This window comes from Prinia subflava, chromosome 5, assembly GCF_021018805.1.
Source record: "Prinia subflava isolate CZ2003 ecotype Zambia chromosome 5, Cam_Psub_1.2, whole genome shotgun sequence".
Taxonomy (NCBI): Eukaryota; Metazoa; Chordata; class Aves; order Passeriformes; family Cisticolidae; genus Prinia; species Prinia subflava.
Genome location: NC_086251.1, coordinates 33,492,362 through 33,517,829, shown reverse-complemented (window position 1 = coordinate 33,517,829; position 25,468 = coordinate 33,492,362). Strand labels below are relative to the sequence as shown.

Genomic DNA, 25,468 nt, shown 5'->3' with positions numbered 1-25,468 from the left:
TAAGAACACTCACACTTGCAAAGAAGTACATATAAGGAACAGTATTATATTCTCCCAAGGTTTTATGAATTATGCTTTGATTAGTGATTCTATAAATAGTTTAAAACAGTAGGGGGATAGATTTGAAGCAGTTTTCTCTCAGGGTTATTGTTTCCCTGAGATTCTCCTTGGGGTTGGTGTTCCCCAAGGTAGTAAGGTTCCCCCAAGGTTGCTGTTCCCTGGGAGTTTCCCCTGGGTTGCTGTTCCCAGAGGTAATAAGGTTTTCAGTCTTCTCTTTGCCCTAAGTGTTACACACCAGAGGTAGAGACGACAAACTGAGTCCGCCGGTGCACATTTCCAAGGTTGTTTATTCTTCATTATCTCAGTCCTTTTTCAGCTCTGCCAGGCCTCCCTGGCAGGGTACCCTATCTTAGTTCTTTCTCAGCTCTGCAAGGTGTCTCCGCAGAGCAGGACACGCAGCAGACTGGGCGGATCAGAGAGCCCCGTACCTTAAGTACGGTATCTTTGACCCAACCACTGTCCGAGATGTATTTTTTATTTACAAAATTTTACCAATACCTACTACCTATGCTAACATGTCAGTTCTACTCTAAACCAATCTCTAAAACCCAACTCAGCACAAGATGGGGGACGAGAGCAAGAACAAGGAGGACAGGGGCCACTCCCCAATTCCTCCATCTTGTCTCTTCAGCCCCATATGCTAAGAATCCTAATTTCTATATTTATATTCTATAATAAACCATCCACTACTTATTTTAAATTCTTAGGATTTGTGATTCTTCCTGCATGTGAGTGTTCACTCCCAAGGACAGGAATCAGAGTCAGTGTCCTCCTGGGATCCGTGTGGGTCTAACTGACCCCCCTGTACAGATCCCAGACCCCCCTGTCCGGTCTCCAAACCCTCCAGGGTGGCCAGAGGGATGTTCTAGACTCCAACAGTTTTCTTTTCTTTGTTCTTTCTTTTACTTAAATAAACAGGAAGATGATAACTACTACTTTAAACTTCTTTAACCAAGGAAGTGTTACTGTCAAGAATAATGACTGTCAAGAATAATGACTAGAATGGGAGTAAACAGCTGATCAAAAATATTCAAGAAGTTTTGATTTGCATATTTTTGGTTTAAAAATGTGGTTTACTTTCTCCAGTGTTACAGCATCCGTCCCATACTATTTTTTTTAGTTGTGAAATAAAAACTACATTAAGACTAGTAATTAGTCTTAATGTAGTTCACAGTCTAGTCATTAAGACTAGACTGTAAAATTTCACTACCATATATTGAAACTGTGGAAGAAAAATAACTTATTTTTGCATATTTTATCTTCCCCATAAAAACTTGACCTAAATTTTGGAATGGAGGCTAATGTCATGATTCAGGGAAGGGCTAACTTTTCAAAGGTATTCTTAGAAAAGCCTTGTGGCATGTAAAAGACATATAATGCACACCTGTAAAGTAATAGAATAAATATTCTAATTAACTATCAGCCTGCATTGTAGCTAGAAAATAAGGAACAGCTCTCCAGTTCCCCAAATGAGCATTCTAATAGCTAATAAAAATGCGGAAGCCCTAGCATTTAACATGGAACCATGAATGTTACAAATAATCATTCCAGAAATTTTAATTTTTGCCACAAATAATTACTATTACCTCCAGTGGAAACTTCTTCTGAGGATAGCATAATCAAATTCTTAATCTATTGACATTTTCAATTTCAGTTTACAAAATCAAATACCATGCAAAATCTTTAAGTTGTTGTTCTTCAATTATTTTTTACCAAAGCTATATAAAGTCCATACCCATTCAGTAACTAATTCACATTTATGGCAATGCAAATGGGTACAGAAATCCAAAATTCACATCTGACATATTCAAAGGAAGCCACATAATGAAGCTTGCTGGATTAGCCCTACAAAGTAAAATAGAACACTGATAAATGTACCACCACCTTGGCACAGCAATCTGCTTTCTGGACCCAAGCTGGACTCACCTTGACCAATTCAAAGCACAGAAAGAACAGCTCACATTCATTTGTATCACTTTGTACAGATAAGAAATTTCAATTCACCTTATTACACAGTTCTCCTAAACTTCTACCTCTTTTTCCCTAAAAATTATTTTATTAGTTTAAAAATTCCTAGTAATGCAAATTCTGAATTTCACTTAGATGTGGTAAATCAAAGACGCATAAAAATTTAACCAGTTTCCATCTTTAGAAATTAGGCCTAGGTGGTACACCAAACATCACGACCAGATGAAAAATCAGTTTAAAGATAAGAGGTGTCATGTATAGATAGTATGCAACATTTTTACAAGAAAGGCAAGCATTCTATCCACTGACAGTATATAAGTCTTTCTCTGACATCTCTAATAAGTAGGAAAAAAGGACAAAAAGCCTAGTTCTGGGAGTCATCAGTTGCAACTATATGATGACTATCTACAGCACTACACACAACTCAACCCAAAACTTCAGTTATTTAAAGGCTGAAAAAGACTTTATGAGATTATATATCAAACACTGAAGACTTTCTTTTCCTCCATTATTATTTATTTTCTGCAGTGTGCACATCACTGCTTTAAGTACACTGGTGTTTACATAAAAATTAGTTTCAAGGTAGAAAGAAATTCATTTTTCCAACTGGTGAAAAGTGTCCACAAGATACAGGAAAGATTTCAGTGTCACCACTGTATTTCTGAAGCAGTTTCCAGTGTGGGGAAAACATTAAGGTCAGTTGAGATTCCACTACAACATTACTGCCAACCACTACAAACAGTACTCCAGGGTCAGCCTCACCAGTGCTGCTGAGCAGAGAGGAGAAGTCACTGACCTGCTGACAATGCTCCTGCAAATGCAGCCCAAGATACTGTTGGCCATTTTTGCCATGAGGGTGCATTGCTGGCTCACATGCAGCTTGCTGTCCACCAGGACACCAATATTCTTCTCAGCAAAGCTGCTTTCAAGACACTACATAGGTTTGGCCTGGTTACAAAAGAAAATGCTTAAAGAAGGCCTTTGAAGAACATCATCAACACATATGGTGTTTAGAACCTTAATGAACTTCATCTGCTCAGCTTCTCAAAGAAAGGTTTAGGAGGTTATCTGAGCAGCAACACTGATTTTATATTGACATATATACCATTTAATCTACCAAAATCAGGAAAACAAGATAACAACAAAACTAAGTGATGAAAATATAGCTGTACAAGCTCAAATCAGGCTACTTAGAATTGACACTAAAAGTAATTATCCACAAATAATTTCATACGAGTCTGTATTTATGTATGATTTTAATTTAAGATCTAAGTATTTTTGGGGGGTACCATTTTGTCTCAAAATGATGCCCACTAATTCAGGTACTGAATTATAAGCGGTAATTAATGAATGAAATACTTAAAATATTATGCAAGAAATCAGACCAAATGATCATGGTGACTTTCCTTCCAGCCTTGAACCAGAAAGAACATTTAAATGTGTTAGCAAATTAGGTTAGATTTTAAACACATTTTGAATGCAACTGCTTAAAGAGAAACACAGGGATTAGGTTTACATATATAACACAAATACTATCAAGTATATTGTTTACAAAACTAGAACACTAACTATGGAAACTGTAAAATCATTTTCAAAAATACATTTTTTTCTTAAATGGCATCCTTTAGTAAGCTCTTTTACTGCTTTGAGCAGTCTCATCAAGTTGCCTTGAAAGACAGCCACGCAACATGGCAGTAGTCTACATTTTAACTTACCCTTAGGGACTACTTAACCTCTTGTTTTACTTTTCCTAGAACAAAGCAACAGTAAGGATAACCAAGAAATGATATATATGTCATAACTATGTAAAGGTCAACAAGGTTTAAACACATTGGGTTCTACTCATAAATATTTGACTAATAGGAGTGTATTTTTCATCTTAAACCCTAAGATTGGCATCTCAGTATGCAGCAAATTATTCTGACTGAACATGTACAATACATGGTTTCCAAGTTGAATTTCTCCAGATATGTCCCTGAATGCCAATGCCAAAAATCAAGGACTGGCAATAATTCTTCTCTTACCATTCCTTCATTACAAAGATAATTGACTACATCAGGATGAATCATGTAAGGTGCCTGATTCTGATCCTGCTTACATCAGCATTAAATGATTCTGGATTCACACTAGAGTACTTCAGAGCTTGGTTTCATACAACTCATTACTAACCAAGTGGAAGCTTCATTAAGTTTGTAGATCAGAAAGAGCAAACCAGTTTTATTACAGGGTAACAGGTGACCTCGTTCAGGACTGCCTAAGTTTAGGCAACCTATGCTGCCTCCTCACATACCCTTGAAGCAACTGGTTATAGTGCTACTGTAAACATTTGCATAATAGAAATACACTCAAAAGCTTTCCTCCTTGACAAAATTAAAACAAAATAAAAACAACAATCAAGGAAAAAGAAAAAAAAAGCCCCCGAAAAGCACCAGTAATCTAGAAAAATCTTTTTATAATTGAAAATAAAATTGCTTTGATGTGCAAAGAAGTAATTAATGGCTACCTACTTAATATTCTATTGAATAATATACTTTCATATTTCAATTACTTAATGTCTCATACATCTGCATCATGCAGCTATCTTCTCTCTTAGTTCTTGAACTGAAAAACAACAGATCTGAAGAAGTAGCCACGTGATTTTCAAGAAAAAGTCATCATATAAACTATTATTATTTTCTTTCTTAAAAAAGAGAGGTGAGGGGGAACCTAGACAACAATTTCATACATTTACGTGTTTTCCAGGCGATTGGATTAAGCAGATTTTTCCCCCCAGATTGGTATGGCTTGAGTTAGATTTAAAATCTGTTCCCAGAGGAGGCTGATAAATGGATTAAAGTGGAACATAAATTCCCTGTGTCACCCAGTCCCTTAAACCTTGATGTCAGTAACATGCCTAATAATTCCATTATTATAAACGTCAAATATGTTTTACATGTGTTAGAAAGAATAAATGGGTAACAGAAGAAATGGAACACTCAAGAAACTGTAATGCTATTACAGTGTTCCATGAAAAAATATCTAATATCTATATTACAGTGTTCACCCACTAGTATTTTGGAATCTTATTTTCTTGTATTTTGCACACTGAATCCCCTACTATGACAGACAGACCAGTGCATTCATTGTGCTATACATAGTTTGCTTTCCCTTTACAGTGCTGCTTCTGTAAGTGAGCATCATAGACTGAAGGGTGAGCAAAGGCAGAAGAAAAACTCACAGTGTGATTCTTTTCAGTAGTTAATTTGAGAAACAGCACATATGAATCTTGCTTAGAAAATACGAGAATTTTTACTCTACTCAGCAAAATGAAATGCCTCGGTTGAAGCAGTGTTAGCATTGGATTTTAAGAAAGATGTTGCAAAGTACAGTGAACAAAAAAATGACAACCCTTTCAGAAAAACGACTTACAAGAAAGGACTGAGAGAACTGGGCTTGCATACGCTTCCAATGAAAGATGGGAGAAGTGGATCAGCATTACAATAATCCTGAAACAAGTAAAAAAGCCAATGATTTATCATTTTCTCATTTCCTCAAAGTACACAGAGAAAAGCGCTTTCATTTGCAATCCACAGGCTTGGAATTAAATACTAGAAAGAAGCTTTCCAAGTTCAAGTGGAATAAAATACTGGAGCATATTACCAACGGAGACCATAAAAACACACTAGGAAAATTTACAGTAACAAATTAGAAATATTTTGGTATGATACAGTTCAGTTATATTTGATACTATGACATTCCTGATCAGGTTGATTACATGATCTTGAAGTCAGCAGCATTCAACTTTTTCCTGGTTCTGAAATAACATATTCAAAGAATATTCCAATTCTGTAACACTGAAAATATTAGAATGTAGTGAGAGTTAAGAATTTTTGAATAATGCATTATAAAGCGTTACGCATTTTAGAAGAAAAACGGTGAAAGAAAGCTCAGATATTTCATATAATTCCATAAGCATAAGGTGACAATAGAGATTTCACTACTAGGGGAAAAGAAAAAAATCACCCTTAATCTACTTTGTCCATCCTCAAATGTCCATCCGATCTAAAATAACCCAAAGTTCCCTAAAAACTGTGATATGCCTAGAAGTTCCAGACCCTATAATGAGGTCCTAATTTTCAGGTTGGCTAATCATACATGGCTCCTGCTGAAATCAAACCAGCATTGGTCACTCACTGCAAGCCATACCTTTCCTCTTTCATTTTCTTTGTGTGGGTGTGAAAGGAGGGAGGCAGAAAAACTAACAAATGAACACAACATCACACAATTCTACAAATTTCAGTTTATATTGCCAATTGTTAGGCACTGGATAAATCAGAGAGTTTTCAGGAATCTGTTATCTCTTTCACAATTCATTCTTAGGCAGAATTTGTTCCTCTTTCAGAGATTTTGATAGAAAGCAATAAAGCACAATACTGGAGCTAGTTTTAGCCTTGTACTTACTTTTCTATTTGACATTCTTCTGGCTGTAAGAAGAGATATAGACAAGTTACCTAGTTACTCTGAGGTATATGTTTCTGTGCAGTTAATAAAAATAACTGAGGCAATTCAGCTGAGCATTGCTGTCTCATAACAATGCTTCAGAAATACACTAGAAAATTATAAAATTTTGCTAATTAGCAAAAAAAAATGCAATCTATTAGTAAGTATACTTGTAATTTCACTAATTGTATTAATAATTATGTTCATTTTGATTTATTTATACATCATAACATCACCGTTACTATGTAAAAAACTGTGAAACTTGTACATTATGCCATGCATTTTGATGTACCTCATTTCAGTCCTACTCTTTACCTGCATTACAAAACAGTTGCTAATTTCTAATTTTCCCCTCATTTGCCTTACCTACACAGAAAATAGTGTATCTCTTCTTTACTGATTTTTAACTCTTAAATTCAAAATTTGGCCTCACTTATTCTTTACTGCCAACTGTCCACGTCAGACATATTAAGCACTACCATAGCATCTTATTGAATAAGCACAAGCAAGAAAATATATACTAGTATATGTATTTTCAAAACATATTCTCCTCTATCATGCATATTTTTGTACAGTTCTGTACATGTGTGTATGTATTTTTTAATTTGTATATATGTGGATGAGAGAACTCGAACAATTTAGCCCAAAGCTGTTCACTGATTTGGGCCCTCCAGTAAAATACACGCAGGACCTGATTTTTCAGAGTGCTATGCCCAGTACTCATTGTGTTCAAGGTTCAACTCAGCTCCTTTGATAGTGCTTAGCTTTTAGTGCAATGACGCTCTCAAATGTAAACTCTTAGCAGAACATATGCAGGATAATCATATTGCTTAGTGACTGGCACCTAATTTAGAAGTCTAATTTGTGAAGTTAATCTCTCAAGGCTCTGCTACCATCAACAGAGAGAGGTAGCCTTGCACCCCTATTTCCCCCCATGTGTTGGCACTTGTATTTTCAAGACTGTTCAGAGAGTTGAATCCCCAGTTGACTTAGATGAAAAACAATAGTTTTAGGTGGTTTTCTTGCATGTTAAGTTTTCAGCTGGATCAGCTGATCGGTCTGACCATGTACACACACAGTCAGCAGTAGCAGTACTACAGGTGCACAGGCATTACTCCAAAAGTGGCCAGAGCCGATTGGGATGATCTCTTTAGCCAACAGCCTATGGTACCAATGTAATCAAATTAGATGGCTGGAACAGAATAGCATGCATATTCTGTCAAAAGAAAAAAAAAAATCAAACCAAAAGAACCCCCTAACCATGGAGAGAAAATAAAATTCCATCAAATGACTTCTAAGCTCACATAAAAAGTCCATAGAGGCAAGGACAGAATCCATATTCATTGAGTAGCAGTCCAATTACCTTTACACCTAAATTTTCTTTCTACAGTTCCTGCTTCATTCACATGGTATGTATTCAAAATTCTGCAGGATTCTTTCAGAAAAAAAATCTAATTCATCACATGACTACAGGGAATTTTCCATACAGTGAAAGAAGCTGAAATCCCTTGGGGAAAAAGCAGTATACAGTAGTTAATGCAGTGTTTTAACAAATATAAAGAGGGAAAATTACTTTGAATAAGTTAAATAATTATAAGTTTACTAATACCTTTCAATAATTGCATTTGAAAACAGAAAGGTATTTTCATACAGCTTTATTTATTGGACTACAGAGAGCTTAAAAGGGCAAATCCAAGTTCCAGAAGTTTCATCATGTGAAACTATAGGAAAGTCAAGTGGTAGGATAAGAACACTTTGGGCATGTTGCCATCTCAGTCACAGAAACTGATTTTTAACAAACTCATCATTTTCACATCTTGTTACAGAAAATAAACATGCAGCTAAGAGCCATAGAAGTAGCCCAAGTCCATTAAAATTGACAGACCTTCTCTGGACCATAGATCAGACCCCATGAGTACAAAGCAACATTCTCAATATACTGTAGCAGTGCACTTTTTCTTTTCTTTTTTTATTTAAGTACTTCCACAAGCAAGTAAGTATTTTATAGAAACAAATATCTGGAATAATAATAGTACAGAAAACTAGATTAATTTGCTTGAATCACTTCTGCAATTATGAGGAACAAATCTGTAGACACAGAAGGAAAACAATGCCTGCCCTTTTAAACTGGTATTCTACTATGTATAATCATTCTATTGCTTCCATTGATGTCACATTCTTCACATTGTTGTGGTATCAAACAATCCTATGTACACTTTTAGAGAAAAAAAAACTTAGAGTGACTTACCATCTTGTGAAATGGCAAAACAGTTAATGTTTAACAGTGATGCATAGACCAACTGTTCCTTTTCCATTTGTTTAATACATACTGAAGATATCGTGGTTTTTTTCACAATACAAGCACTTTCAGAAAGTACATTAAAACCTATGGATATAAATAAGAACATAAATTGAGGGTTCCCCCTTTTTATGAGGTAACAACAGTATCCTGTGGAGGTGTTTATTAGACCAAGTTAAGTGGAAGCATGATCAAGTTTTTCTTTCAATGAAAAAAGTCAAATAAGAAGAGCTGAATTCCACAATAAAGAAAAATCACATGAAATAGATTAAACAACTGAAAAACACTTCTAGAAGTACATGCACCAAACTGAATGAAGTGGGATTAAAGCATTAGGCAATTCTAACTAGCACCCCAATCAGTGGTAAATGAGACTCTAGTTTTAGCATAGCTCCCAAAATTAGCATCTACAATCAATAGATTGCAAAATATGTATGAGTGCTAGTAGTCTTTTTGTTAGTTTTGTTACAGAAAGCAACATGGACCAGAGATTTTGTCTATAAAAGAAATGGGGTGATAAAGTAAAATGACAGCTGCACTTAAGGCCATAAAAAACAAACCAAAATTTGCACTTTGTGCATGAATTGACTCCTCATTAATATCACACTCTAATTATCTGTCCTCAAAACGTAGTCATTTTAAGCTCTTTGGAGAACAATGAATGGTGTTTTAACTCTCAAATTAGCTATAAATCACACTGTGCAATCATCTTCTTAAAGTAATAGGAGACATATACTAATATCATACACTACCAGGTAAAACAAAACACAAAACAATGGAACAAAGGTCCATTACTGTCCTACACCAACTGTGCCCAAGACTATCTGCAAGGAAGGATGATCATTACTGGAAGTCTTCTGCCAGGGTTTTGCTCTGTCTCCCTGTCCTTATTTTCCTGCAACAGGTTATATGTCCTCTTCGTTTTCCCCCCCAACTTGTTTCTTTTCCCCAATTGTTTTCTTTTTCCCATAGTTTTTTTCTCTTTACTTTCTTCTTGGATAATTATATAATAGACAAACTGAAAACCAACCTCAAGGCAAAAATCAGGAGCAACTGCCTCATGCAGATACCATGGAAACATCTAAGAACAAAGCGAGCACACAATAACTACTTCCTGAGAATGTTCCTCCATCATCCAACCATTTACAGCTCTCAGTCTCCTTGAGCCAAATATAAATTTAAATTTTTCTTACATATTTCACCCAGCTACTTATTGGATTTATGCAAACTTCCAGCATCCACATCATCTTACAACATAAATGTTCACAACCTAATTACAGACGGTCTGATGTTTACTTGATAGAGTAAAACTGGAAGGGCAGTTTGATTAATGGGAAAAAGTATTTAATGGACTTTCTGCTAGGAACCTCTTTTTTCTCACTGGATTTTTGAATGTTTCATTTGAAAAGTTCTGTATTGCTTCCCTGCAGCAGTTCACATCCGAGGGCTGCTACCTCCCTACGACAGCATGGTATTAGCTCTTCTTGGTGTCAGTGAACCCTCATGTTAGAAAGTGATCTGCTTTTTCAAAAAATGATTTTGAAATCTACAAAACCTTGATCCAGTAGGAGGGACTACAAAATATATCCCATATGTACATAATATGTACACGAGATGTTTGTAGTTTGGCCCATAAACTGATAACTTCATATTGCAGAGCAATATTAGAACCTATTTCTAACAATACGTTAGAAAACCTATTGTTCTGTGCATTGTAGACTGAAGTGTCATTTGACTTATGAAAATAAATCAAGAACATATACTAGTGAAAAAGTAAAATGAACAGAAATAGAAGTTATAGATGGCAGCATTAAGGTATTTAAAAACACCTCCACTGGAAATTATGCCACAACAAAGACAGAAAAATGTTGTTTGTTTGGCTTTTTTTTAAAAGAGGCTCTATTGATTGTTTCTAAAGAAGCAGTAGTAATGGTAGTGAAAGACTATTTAATTATTTTCTTTTGAATCTATTTCTAAAGAAAAAGCCATAATTATCATCTTTGGAAAGACTGGGGAAAATTACCTTTTCTGTATTTCAAGAAAATGATATCCTTATGGGCCTTTAAAGTGGATATCAGGTTGAAAGAACACCATCTTCCCTCCCAAACATACATATCTCCTGCTACACTCTTTGACAGAGCTAAAGAAAATATCTTTACATTAAATAATACTCTTCATTAGAACAATGCTCTTTTTTTTCAATTTCACGTATTACTTTTTGGTCTCAGTGTGAGAAATAGACTCTGTAATTTAGCTTAGGTTCACTGCATTTCCTTTTACTGTGGAGTAACTAAAGAGTTTCAAACACTTTATAGTTAGGCCATAGCATCAGAAACAGCTGTTCTTAGGAAGGCTTCTGTTTCCAAGCTAAATTCATTAAAATTCATGGAAGATCAAGAGATAGGGGGTTCTTCCAGCATTCTCAATCAGAAACCTAAATGACTGACCCTGCTGACATACCCATGGTATTTACTCTTCTTTTAAGTTGTAGATTTTTTACTCTTGCAATAAAGTTTCCGTAAGACGCGGAAAAAATCTCAATGTGCATTCCTACAGCTTTCAAGAGAGAAAGCAAGGGAACCTAAAATCTGTAAAAATAAGATATTCAGTTCTTAATCCATACCTTTAAGTACCTGAAACCTCAGGGCCAGGACACCACTAGCATGTATGTAGAATGCAATTGAATCAAAATCAATGGGAGTACTTATATTTCTTGGTCACCTGCATGGTCAATTCTCTTCATAACCGCTAGGCTTTTTAAGAAAGCTGATCTACCTTTCATGTTCTAATAGTTACTAAAAACACCCAGCACAGAAACTTAAGTCTTGCAGTATACTTGCTGGTATTTAAACAGTATTTAATAATATTGCTTGCCTAAGTTTGAGTCTTAACAAATTTTGAAGGAAACCCAAGCACAAACTTAGACGGTTTTACAGAATTTAGCAGGAGCCTTTACCCTGTGCATGTAAAAGGCTGCAGGCCCTGACCGGATCCACAGCTCTACTACTACAGCTTTTATTTTCCCTTTAAGCAGCAAGAGTCACTTCAGCGTCACTTGTGAAAAGGGCCTTGAAAATGACACGGTTGCGCCGTCCTACAGCGGGGCTGGCAGCCCGCGCTCCAGCTCCTGCACACGAGAGACACCCAGCACCTCGGTCCCGCTGCGGGACAGGGCCGGGGCCGCCCCGCCAGCTCCTTCCGCCCTCGCAAGCGCCGCGGCGGCTCGCACAAGGGATCTGCGAGCCACCAAACACAGCACATCCCGAGGCCCGAGGCTGCCGGGGCCCCGCTCCGCACGGAATGCCCGGGGCTCAGGCGGCGGGGCCGGCCGGGAGCCGCGCCCGCCCGCCCGCCGGAGCGGCTGCGCAGAGCCGGGCGGCGCGGGATGGCCGCTCGCACCGCCCCGCTCGCACCGCCCCGCACGGGACGCGGGGCGGAGCCGCGGGACGCGGCCGCCGCTTCCCGGTGGCTCGTGGCTGCCTGGGCGCTGGGCTGGTGGCAAAGGGTGCCGCGGGGTTGTGGCGATTCTCAGCCCCGCCGTCACTGGCCTTCTGCCTCTCGCCGCCCGGCGCGTCCCGCCCCTCTCCTGCCGGCTCGGCGCAGCGCCGGCGGTGCGAGGCATGAAGCTGAGCAAAGCCCAGTACGATGAGATAGCCCAGTTCCTGGGGCACGTGCAGCCCACCCGGCAGAGCCTGAGGAAGCTGAAGGAGAAGTTTCCTAGGTAAGTGCATCCCGCCCTCCGGCGCAGGGCCCCGCGGTTCGGCCCCGGCAGCCTGCGGGCTCGCTGCGGCCGGCCGTGGGGCCGCGGGGCCCTGCGCCAGCCCCGCCCGGTGCCCCGGGCCAGGCCCCACACGGTACAAAATCACCAGCACACGCACACAGTCGTCGACGGCAAGCGACAGCTCGCTGAGGCTGCCGCTGAGAGCAGGGTACTGCTCCACCCTGCGTGACCTGAGCAGTTGGCACAAAATAAAGAACTTCCCCCGGCGCCCCCAACACACGTCCAAGTGAAAACTCTTGGGGCCCTTCATGAGCCTCTTACCAAGTAGGTCTTCTGATGTGAATAAAGCCTTACAGCTCAGGCCGAATCTCGGTGACTGAGGCCAAGTGTGAAATCCATCCTGCAATACCATTGCCCCTGTTTCTTAGGGAGAAGGGAGTTTATGGATCCATAATTCTCTACTTGCTGCTGCATTCCAGTTGAAACTGGAAAAGAGATCATGTTTTTACCTATGGGCATTCACATGTTTCCTTGCCTGAGCTGTGTTCAGAATACTCAAAAGACTTTAACAAGTGGCTGTGGGCTAGGATGGAAAGGTATCCATGACAGGATGTGCCCCGTGCACCAATCTTAATTGCTGAAATTTACTTACTACCAACTACAACAGAGTTTTAAGGAACATTGCAAGGTTTTTCACTTTCTTTTCAGATTTTGAGGGAAGGATTGCTATTGCTGAATTGGACAGCAAAGCAAACTGGGTTCTGTAGGGAAAAGAGTGGTTCTGTTTCTAAAATCACCAGAAATAATACAGAAAAATCTAGGGGGTTAGATACTGTATCTGCTTTGGTGAGAGAGAGAGAGAAATTAGTGAAACAAAATCATTCACATGCTTCCTGAATGAACCTTGCTAGTCTTAACCAAAAGTGTGGCAGAAGAAACTGACACTGTGTGTAACTTTCAGTAAGTGGATGGAGAGCCAACATTATCTTAGGCTTTTAAACTGTCCAGTGAAATCCTTTCCTTTTTAGGAAAGTGTAAGAGAATTGCCTTTTATAGAGAAGAAGTGATAATAAAGCAATGTTGTTGTTTCAGGGGGTGCACTGAGTTGCATTTTGGGAACCCAGCTCACCTTGCACAGTACTTCTGCAACCCAGAAAACACCGTAACAACATGTGTCTAAGGAGCTTAGACTTAGCTTTATCACTTAAGTGCTAATGAAATGAGGAGAAAGTGTTTATTTGTGTATGCATGCATACATACACATGCACATGTTCACTTTTTCTACTCTCCTTACAAAATTGTATTGAAAGAAGGTTAGAATTTGAGCTGATTTTCCAGGTCAATCACTATTTTTAGGAATCTGCTTCCAAGACAGATCCATAGGCACATGAGTATTTGTAATCAAATTTGTCCAAAAAAGGCTGGGCTTTTCTGATCTGTTTTACTTCCCAGTCCACTCACTTGGTGATGCAAAAGATCCACTGAGTCCTCTGTTTCAGAACTTGATGACTCCTGACCAGCTATGTGCAACTAAACGTAGGGTTATTTAGGGAAAGAATTACATTTTTTTTCTAAAGGATCTGGCTCAACTGTGGTGAACACTGAAAAGCAAAGGTTAGCTGTAGTAGTTGCTTACACAATTAAATGGCTATACTCTTACCATGAGAATGGCTTCTGAATTTTGTTTGTAGGTCTCTCCTGAATTTTGTTTGCCCATGTTAGAAGGCTAAAATCTTCTATTTGAGCAATGAATTGATAGCTTTTATAAAAATACCTGTCTTAAGTATGTTTTGAGGAGGTCTGCACATCTTTCTGGGAATGTGATATTTCTTTGTTGTCTTTTGTTTATTTCTCATAGCAGGTCAGATGCTGTAGATAAACAATACCTTCTGAGGCCACTGCTTTCCTTAGCAGTAAGGAAGGTGTATTGAAATAGATACATGTATTCAATAGAAACATTGAAATAGATACATAGAGTGTTAAGAAGGGGCATTCTCTTATCATGTAAAAGAGGCCAGCTGCAAGCTGCAGAGATTTGTAAACTTGTATGCCATCTTAAAGGGGAGGCTTTTTCAGTGATATGTTTGTTAGCTGTGGAATAAGTTTTTCTTATAATCTAGAAATTTTGTCATTCTCTTCTAGGACAAGAGGGGTCTCACTGAACTTTCTGGTTGGATTATTTTTTTCTTTATGAAAGCCAGAATCAACTAACCCCCCCACCTGAACTTTCTAATTCAGTCTTTTAAAAAAATATTCCAGAATCTGTCATGGTATCTGCAGTGTGATGAAGGCGTCCACAGCCAGTTTCTCATTATTATATGGTAACAGTTGCTGATTCAAACTGGAAAGTACTAACATCCATAATAGCTGCTTTCACCTTGCACTTTCAATCTTTCCTCAGGAAGGACTGGTATTCCACTGGTAATGCAATACATAAATTGACAGTTTTCAAATATTTCTGGTTCCTACTGCCTCATAGATCTTGAGAATCTTTGGATTTCTGCATTAATCTACTCCATTTTTTTCTAATACTATCTTATCTTGTGGTTCCTCCCTCAGGTGTTATATTTCCTGAAGCCTCACATTTTATGCTCCTAATTTGTGTAAGATCTCTTTCATGCTTTGTGAAAGGGCCTGCTCTGGTTCTGCAGTTTCTCCCTAAGAATAAGTTGTAATTGCTGTAAACAATTGCCACAATTTAATGCACAGATATGCTGGGTGGTAGCTGCCAACCTGACCTGTGAATATAATCTTTTTTTAACAGGGTAGTTTGGGCTTTACTATTATTCAACTACTTCAGGAGGTGAGATACTTCAAACGAGTATTGTCGTGTGACTTATTAATGTCAAAAAGTCAAATTTAAACTGCTTCCCATACTGTTTATAAGTATTTTAATACAAGCATTGGGAATTTATATATTTTACAACCCAGTAACTTTTCATATAACATGGATTTGGTCTACTTTGCTTAAAATCCAGTTATTTTGCAAAAACTTGGGTATCCAATTGCTGTACTTTTTCTATTAATGCTGTGCTTTGTATTTCATGCCTGGCAATTACCAATGTATTATTCATTTCTTTATTCTTAAGGTATTTGTTACATCCTTAGCAGTTGTCTCCTAACATGTTCCCATTTACCAGCAGGGTATTTGGATGACCTGAGGATTATCAAAATGTGATTTTGAGCACTAAGCACAATAAATCTCTGCCAATATTGGATCACTGATCCGTAGTTCCTTTGATCTTTTTCACACATATGCCACTGCACTGATAATTCTGTATATTCAGTGTTGTGCTTTTCTGTTGAAGTGAACCACCTTTTCTGCTTAGTTTCTCACCTGAATTTTTCTATTTGCTAATAATTTGTGGTTTTCTTTGTTACTTTTGTATTATATTTTTCAGCTTTCCCTTCAGCTATGGACTCGTTCTTCTGAGGTACTCTTCTTCTCGATGAGAGCTAATGTCTAAATTGAATGATTGTAGATTGGTTTGTAGATTGTAGATCTACCATTGTAGATTGGTTTTAGGCCATTGCAGGAAATGTTCTGCGAAAGTTAAAATCTTTCTTTTCAGTGCATGTTTCTCTCTTAAATGGTAGTTAGAGCTGCTTACAAGTAGAATCTTCTAGATACAAATCACCTTAGGGTGATCACCTTAAATTGGTAGTGACCTATTTATAGTGAAAAGATGTAAGTTAGACCTTTAAAATTCTACCTTTTTTCAAAGACTATTTTAACCTGTCCTGAAAAGTCCAACTTCTGAATTGATCCCCAAATTGATATTCTAACTGTTTACTGTTTTAGTTGTTTCAGTTCTTTTGTATATGGCAGAATGCATTGTTTCTCTCCGAAACTTCTTCTAAAGCTTCTTGTCAGTAGAATATAATTGACTTATGAATAGACCTTTCTCAAATATATACCTTGTACATATTTTCCTGTTCTTCTTTGTATCGAGTTCTGATTGAATGTTATAGTTTCTTGACTGAATCTTTGTCTTGGTTTAAGACAATTTAAAGCAGAACACTTAAATGAGTTCTCCTCCTTAGTTTTCACCCTTTCCACCAATAAGGAGAAACAAAATACGAATAGATGTAAATGAAAAAAAACCCAGTTTACTAACAAGTGAAACTACAGAAGGCAAACATCACAGTAAATAACCACTAGATAGAAAATTGCTAAATCTCACAAACTCCCCCAGAGCAAAGAGAGACCCATAATGGCAGAAATATCCTTTCCAAGATGGCCAAGGGTGACCGCTGCAGGGAGAGAAAAGAAAATGGTGTCAGACCTGCCCCCAAGATGGTGCCTTTGCAGGCAATTGCACAGTCTGGGCAACAAAGGGGAGGGATGGGGGCAAACCCTTGGGAAGGTAGGAGCTTGTGGAGTGGTTCTAGTGGCAGATGAGAAGTGCTGGCACATGTGGGGGCAGCACCGCTGTCCACCAGACTCTGATGATGGTGGTGGTTGGTGCTGATGTCTCCAAACATCAGGTGTGTTATGGGGAAGAAACTGGTCTGTTAGCTGTGACACGAGGTGATCAGGCCCCAGCAGCTGGCTGGCTTTGCAAAGTTCACTCCAAAACAGTTTTTGATTGTGAAATGCAGTTTTTCTGAGTGGCTACTGTTGCAAGCCCAGGAAAAAACAGCAAACAACCACCCAAAGTGGAGCCTTCACTTTCAGCAAATGCTGCCAGCAGAGAGCTCACTCCCTACTTCCCAGCTCCAACTTCAAAAGGGACTGTGGCAATGCCCCCTCTGCCCTGTGGTGCCAATTCCAGATGCGCTGTATCTTCAAAGAGGCCATAACAGTCTTTGGGCATGGATAGACATGGAATACAGTAACATTTTGCATTACTCATGACAGTCTTCCTCTGGGTCTCTACCAGGCTTTCTAAGGATGTAAGCTTTGGTGACTCAATTCATTATGACACTGTCTTGGTTTTTTTTTTTTTTTGAGTGTGTGTTATTTCTGGCTTGGTTCTGTTCTGAGTGTTTGAGTTTCTCACACCACGTTGTGCTTGAATTGGAGATTCCAGAAACTTTCTTATGGTTCAATTTGTCTCAGTAGCCTTGAGCATCTTTTAGTGATTCCAAAACCCATGCTTTTCAAGTTCTTGCACTGAACTGTTGTGAAATGTGTTTCAGTCCATTGAGGAGTGCTATATTTTTCCATGGCACAATTTGTGTAGTCTGTATTGTTTCTCTTCCTTTTTTCAAGTTGTTAAACAAACTTGGTGCCTGTAGCGCAACTTTCCTTTAGGTACCTTCACTTGTATTCCTTTAAAAGAAGCATTAGTTTCTGAGACTATTTAAGTGCAAGCTGTGTTGTAGAGATTTTCAAAGTACTAGGGTTTTGAAGTATCAGCTGCTTTTATCAGCTTACTTTTATCAGCTGCTATGTGCAGTTCATCACTTCTGTGCATCTATTCAAAAAAGTACCATCCTGTTTGTGTCCCTTGTGTGAAAACTTACTTTCATGTGATCGAGAGGGGCTTTTTTCACAGCAGAAAGGTAAGGGAACCTGGCATAAATGGAAGAGAAGTATTTTTTTAAATTTTTCTTCCTTTTTATTTCCCCAGTAAGCAAGAGGAAAATGTGTTGCACAGCTTAATATTGAATACTTGAGTACGGATATTTGGTTTTAATGTATATAACGTCATATTTGATTATTGGAATGCGCACACTTTGTTCCCACAGCATATCAAGGGATGCACATTCTTCTACATTAATGACCTCTGCTCTTCATTACTTAGTATCGCTTCAGTTTTCCACACATTTTCAGTGATTTTCAGTAATTGCTCTTTCTCCAAATTATTGATAGTTTTATTAAATTACACCAGACTTGGAAATCATCTCAACAAGATTTTAATTTAAAAAAAAATGATCTGCATAGTAATGTGTTACAATATAAGTTGGAAAAAATAATCTATTTATTATTTGCTCAGTTTTATCACTTTCTTTGTGATGATTCATATTGAAACAAAAGCCCTAAAGAAGTTTAAATGTATGGTATGAATGTTATTTAACCAGCAGCTTAAGACTGAGGAAACATTTTTTCTTCCTCTTTTCCAGTGTCATTGTTTTTTAGAGTTGGGGGTGAATAGGCTTCTCATTTTCCTCTTGAAGCCAGTTTAATTTACAAGGCAGTATATTGCTTCTTTGTGAATAATTTTATTCTGCTTTTGTGCAATTGCTTAGATTGTCAAGCAGTACTGATGAGCCCATGATGGTTGTGGTGAGAAGCAGGAGGGCTCTTCTCTTTCATCCTCCCTTTTTATTTTTTCTTTCCAATTCTGTGTTCTGGTGTCTGGAGCCTGCAGATTGAGTCGAGGTGGAAGGAGAATTGTTTGTGCTTTGCTCTAGTACTCTTTGGAGCTGCTGTTACCTGGGAAGGTGAGGCTCATGAGCAGAGGGCAGATAGCTGCCTCCATGGTTCGCAGAGTTCGAGGCTCCAAACTCGGGCACAGGATTATTAGACAGGTTGTATTTATGAGCAGGCAGCCTGCTGCTGTGTGACACTTCAGTTGCCCTCTGTTCTGCCTAGAAAGGTTCTTGTCATAGCAAACCCAACATTATTCTTATAACTTGTGCTCTCCCTATTTTTCTGAATAGTTGATTAATTATTTTGAAAAGCAAAGGAACTAGGCTGTTTTTCATTACAGTGATGTAGCAAATCTCGTTTAGAAAGTTACCTTTGTGCCTACAAGTGCTAGAAACTTAGTCTGAAAAAAAAAGCTTAAAGGCATGTTTTAAATTCCCTTTTTCTATATTCTCACTACCTAACAATGACATAAATTCATGCTCTGCCTATATAAACTATCTCATGTGGCAAATGCTTTGTACCACTGTACTGTATTTAAATGTTCTGGAGGATTTAACGAGAGTATCAATGAAACAGTAGAATTTTCAAAAGTCTATACTTTCTTCTTCTTTTCTATTAGACTTCAGAGTAAACAAAGTTTGACACGGAGTTTGTTTTTGTCTACTCTGTGTAGCAAAAACCTAATACAAATTAAAATTTGTTACGTGCTTGAAGCTGCAGTGCATAACCTCACAGGTAAACAGATTGATAATAAGAGATGAGAAAGAAGTCTTGGGTCATTAATTGAAAAGAGAATTAGCAATGTACAAGTTTCAAGAATAAAATGTAGCATATTGTAAATAATCCAAAAATGAAATAAAAATTAACTGGGCAGAGTATTTACATGAACAACTGATAATATTCCTTTCTGAAAGAAGTTTTTGTTATTTGAACCCTTGGTAGAAAATCTGCTATATAACAGCTTTGATAGGATAAACCAGTGGATGGTTTCTCTTTTCACTTAAATATCAGTGAACAAGTATTAAAGAACATGTAACTGATTGGCTTTGGTATGTCTTGCTAACAAACTGTTTGCTAGTGCCATGACCCAAAATAGGAAGGATACCAATCCTCTGCTGTAATATGAAATATTGTGTGAAAGAAATCAACAGTGTCAGTGTATAACTCAGAAAAGCTTTATCTCTATTATTCTTTAATTTAAACAGAAGATACTGACTTAAAAGTTCGATATTGATAGCAATGGGAGGTTTCAGTGTGGAATGGAAAATACATTCAAAAACGTTTTCTCACATTTGTGGCTTTCCCAACACCAACAGACAGGATTTAGGCAAAAAACTTCCACTAGTGCATGTAAATACTAGATTTTCAGGACATACGTGCTTTCTTTTGTTTGGAGAGATAGAAGGTGTTTTTTTTTTTTTTTTTGAGTTGCTTGCATGTTACCTATTAATGGAAAAGTAGGTGTAATATATGTGTGTCAGCATGAAAATTAATTCTGATGAACTTCGGTCCATCGTCGTTTCGTGTCACATTTTTTAAAGGTGTAACCATCTTCTTCCTTGCACGCATTCTCACATATGTTGTCCATCCTAGCAAACTACAAACCTATTTTTAAACATTAGTCTTGAAATTTTGTTTGAAATACACAAGAAAAATAAAAGTTTTATTTTCTGAATTCTTGAGTACTGATAAATCTTTCTTCTCTCTTAATGTTTCCCCCTTCTAGTTTGTGAAATGCTACCATATGGGAGTACAGTTCTTTTCATAAAAAAAAAAAATTACACAGAACAGGACTTACTACACTTGTGAAATTAATTTTGGCTGAGTAAAGGGAAACCTTTTTTGGCCTTGAGGAATTTATACAAACCACTTAGAAGCCAATCCTATATCCTTTGAAGATTTGATGGTGAAATACAATGATTGGAGGGGGCCTTTTAAAGCAGATGTGGAAATTAGTTCCCTATAATTTGAAAATGCATTCTGAGTCTGTTGGAGCTGTGTGTTAAGTGCTATTGTTTAATTCAGAAGAAAAGAAATAAAAAGAGAACAAGAGAGAAAAAAAAGAAGCAGAAAAAGTACAGAGAAAAGAGAAAACAACAGGAAGAAATGAGAAAAATATGGACAAGAGGTAAAAGAGAGAAAACTCAAGAGAAGAAAAAATAAAATGGAGAAAAAAGAAAAGAAAACAGAAAAAGAGCAGAAGAAGATTAAAAAAGGGAAAGGAAAAGACAAAAAGAAAATCCTTTCATATGTGGAAGCTGGGAGAGTTGTCTTGGTCACCATATACACTTCTGTGTTGCTTTGTGATGTTTAATTTGGTTGTACTTTCTGACGCTTCTTAAATTCCATGGATGTGATAATCACCAGTAGGATAGGAATATAAGTCTTGTGGCATAGTCTTTTTCTAAGTATTTCATTCTAAAGCAAGCTTGGTGTCATCAGACAGACCAACAGATGTCTGTAGATTTAAGGGCAAGATTATGGTGGGTGTTAAGGAAGGATGAAGTGGGAGTTTTAACACTGACCATATGGGCTTTTTAATTGACTTGTGGATTTTAGGATACCATTATATTCATGTTGTTTGTTTTTAAGGAATATTGTGATAAAAATGGTAATTTTTGATTGTATTTTAGAAACAGCCCCATAATGTATCATTCTTCTGAAGCCTGCAAGTAAATCTAGACTCGAGTTTTGTGAGTGTAGGGGATTTGCTACATCAGAATGGAAAATATTTTATTCATGCGTTGTTTTTTGGACAATCATATTCTGGGCTATATTACAATGGCACAATAAATTGCTGAATACACTGTCTGCTGAATATGACCTCACCATGAAAAATTTGATGCATTAGAGTAGGAAAGGTTGGAATATATCAACCTTAGCTGACAAGGGACTTTGAATTTTGACCTAACACAGATGACCTTTGTGTGCAATAAAAGTGAGTTTAATCTCCAGGTCAAGGTTGAGGTGAACGGTAGGGCAATGTGGATTGGTTTGTACTGGCTATGTCTGGATCACACCTAGCAAGCAATGAAATCCAAGGTCTTTGCTCTTCAGAGTAACCAAATGCTTGTTTACCTTAACTTTACTCATATCTGTAATACCACCTTTAAAAACTTGTGGTACTGTAGACAGCTAACTCGTCAGCAGCTGTGGACTGTTTCATTTGGAGCTCAGTGCTTCAGAATAAGAGGCATGAGGTATGTATATTCTGCTCCTATAGATCACTGAATAGGTAAATAAAATTTCTCCTCTAGTGCGTAGAAGAAAGACTGTTCACGATATTGTCTTGCTATGAAAAGGGTGAAATCTAGAAGCTTTGTTTCTTTGACAGCTAGCCTGTCTTTTGAACATCGGAAGTTTATTCCAAAGTGTCTTACACTTTTAAGAGGAATGTAATTAAGAGAGTTCTGGTAAGTTTCACTAGGCAAATACAAAAGAAACAGGTCCTTTTGAGTACTCCATTGCTGTAAAAGGTATGTGATCAAAAAAGCTAAGTTACAAAATGCTTTGAGGGCTGTCTAGGTTACATAATAAAGACATATAGATGAATTTAAATAAAATATTGTCACATTTATAGTAGTCATGAACAAAATCTTTTTAACTGGCTCATGTTCTAGGAGTGCTATTTCACTGATGCACCAAAGGTACATTTGCTGAATACTTTACACATATATGAGTAGTAGCAGTGGTGCTGTTGGAAGGAGAGAGTTCTCTTTAAATCAGCCAGGGGGAAAAAAAAAAAGTTTGAGACTAATGGAAAGAGCCTCTACTCCTTTAACAGAGCCTGCAAAATATATTCTCCAGGACTGATCAGCTCTGAAGGCTCTAGAGGTTTGATGATTGGAATGGCAGGAAATCACGCTTTCAGGACATAACGAATTGACTAGGCCATCCATCATTTGTTAGCATGCGCTGAAACACTGGGTTTGTGTGCAGAGGTCTGTGATTTAGTAAATACTTGGGAGATGAATAGAGCTTACACACAGGGGAAGATATTGCTGTCCTTCAGCAGCCTTAGACACAGATTCCTGCTGAGAAGGCCGTCTGACAGCAGCTCATCAGTAACTGGCCTGTCACAGTCAGTGATGCCCACCAGCCATCCCCAGTATATTAAATGCATTTTTAATATCTGCTTCAGTAGATTTAATGAAGAAAATTTAGTTTCCATACTCTGATCACTGCTTTCTCAAGTGTTTTAAAGCACTGAGTGAAGCACTTCCAAGAAAGGAACTGTGCTGATAACAAGAGGAGTTCATTGAAAATCAGAATGAAGCAGGGGTGTTATTATCCAAATAGTTTCCTTAAAGCAAAACAAAAATGTTTGGAAAAAGCAGTGATGATCTTAGAAACAATTGACCCTCCTGCAGAGGGACCTTATGCAGCAAGCTGTACAGCAGCAGAGATGCAGGGCTGGGAAAGGTGTTTGCACAGTGGTTCTGTTTAGTGTGGCAGAGCTTGCCAAAAGGCAAAATTGCTTTTCTTACGCTCTCATGTGTTAGTGCAGAATCAGATCATCATTCTGCCTGGCTTTCAGGATCCAGAGAGGAGGGTGGCTGTGAAAGGAAAGAGTGGAATAGATCAAGTTTTCAATTGTTAGCATAGATTTTGTTTTGTTTTTGGCATTTTTGCAAGTGATGCTTTTGGTGAAAATAATTGCTGTGTTACACGGTATTATATAAACTGATATAAGAAACAAATAATAAGACACAATGAAAAATTACTGTTGTTATAACTTGGCAGACTCATTGAGAGTTATTCAGTATTGACATTCTGTGTGTAAGGATTGTACAGAATTATTTTTTAACTTCATGGCAAATGATAAGATCTTTTGCTGTCCATACATAGAGATAAATGTCATAGTTATTTGATTTTTCTTCCAACTTTCAGGGCAAACTTCTGTTTACACAAAAGCAAACAAGTTGATTTTCATTTTCTAATGAGATTCAATGCTTATGATGTATACTTCAAAGCAAGACAAACAACTTGATTTTGTTGCAAACATCTATTTGAAACCTTGACTTCTTGAGCTTTTTCTCTCTCAGGAGTCCATTTGGTGTTCACAGAAGAGAAAGCGAGTCCTGAATGAGACCTATAAATTTGATTCTTGAATGTGCCAAAACATTAATGTATTAAATGCATATTATTATAAAAATTTAAGAAGTGTCCTAAATGCTTACATTTTTATAGCGCACAACATATTAAATAATACATTTTCTTGTTAGCATCTGTTTGCTGTCATTGTTGGCAGGACCTATGATTTATTACTTAAATTAATGACTACAACCATTTTGGTGCTGATATATGCCCCTTATGGCTTATCGCATCACTTTAGAAAACAGCATACATGCTTCTGTGAGAGTAATTTTTAACTGTTTATTCTTTTAAGTTCCTGCTGAAAGTAACATCTCTATTGGCAATGTGAAAGTTTCAGAAGCTTGAATTACACTCTAAACTGAGAGAAATAATGCTAAGGAATAATTTCTGTAAGAAAATACAATACAGGAACGGATCCTAGTAAAAATGTCTTCTAAGACAAGCCTGATAGAGTATTGTTACCAAGAAAAACCAGCAACATTGAAAGAGGAATGGAAAAATAATGCTCTGCATTCTTCCGATCAGGTGATAGTTAAAAGCCTTGTTCATGTTTTTGTTTAGCTGATTGGTACCATACAAGTACATTTCAAACTCCTCTAGGCATGCTCTGTCATTAGTTTTCAGTTTGTATCTCATGAAGTCCTTGTTGTCTGTGGACTTCAAATGAAGAATTCTAAGTAAATGAACTTCTTGTCAAAAGTCTTAAATTTGCCAAACTGGAACCTGTGGCTGTCGTGGGAAAAACATTATGGTTTGTGAACAATTTAGGATAAAAACTTCTGTTTGTGAGCAATTAAAGCATTTTTACATATTTTTTGTTTTAATTTTGATACAACCTTTTTTTAAAATTCTTGTATCCATAACATTTTGAGTAATGATAATATGAGTAGGAGATAGCATCCCTTCCATTGCACACACCAGAATATCTAGTAGCCTGATTCATAGTGACAGTTTCTTTGCTTTGTACTGGAGAATTGTTGAACTTCACTATCTTGTTTTATCCTTTTCATCTGAATAGGATGTTAAGAGGTGTTGCTGTCTATCCAAATGTGGAAAAGGCTTCAGATCAGGATGTATTGCTTAAGAGGACTTCATTGTTTGGGTGATTGTCCTCAATTTGCATATCTGTATTTAGGCATTCAAAGTCTTGGAAGCATTTGATGGCCTGGTTTCCCATATACCTCCAGAAACTTCAACACTGAATAAAAATGTCCTAAGATAGCACACATCTTTCTTTTACAGAAAGCAAAATGTTATCAAATATTCCTTTGAACAAGATCTGTGTGATAGCAAAGGTATTCTCTTTTGCAATGCAGCCTGTTTGAAACCCTTTTAAAGGCATTATAGAATCTGTGACCAGGAGGGAGGTGATACTCATCCAGTCCCTGAGTTACTATAAAGGGTCTTTGGAGTTCCCTGTTTTAGTTGTGGACACAGACAACAATAAAGACATCATGTATCTCTGTTTCTCTTTGTGGTTGGCTGGGAGATGGCAGAACTTCTTATCAGTCCTCTGTTTATGCTG

At 37.5% G+C, this 25,468-nt stretch overlaps 1 protein-coding gene across 2 annotated transcripts in view; it reads left to right on the top strand.

Annotated features, from left to right (window-relative positions):
* Positions 1-12,176: 12,176 nt before the first annotated feature.
* Positions 12,177-25,468, top strand: part of CDIN1 (CDAN1 interacting nuclease 1) — a 124,327-nt gene continuing 111,035 nt past the window's right edge. The window contains exon 1 of one of the 2 annotated variants that reach the window (XM_063398827.1): positions 12,177-12,527. In XM_063398827.1, the coding sequence (XP_063254897.1) occupies positions 12,427-12,527 (101 nt within the window). In that variant the 5' untranslated portion in view covers positions 12,177-12,426. The remainder of the gene's footprint in view (positions 12,528-25,468) is intronic. The other variant, XM_063398828.1, reaches the window with a different exon arrangement.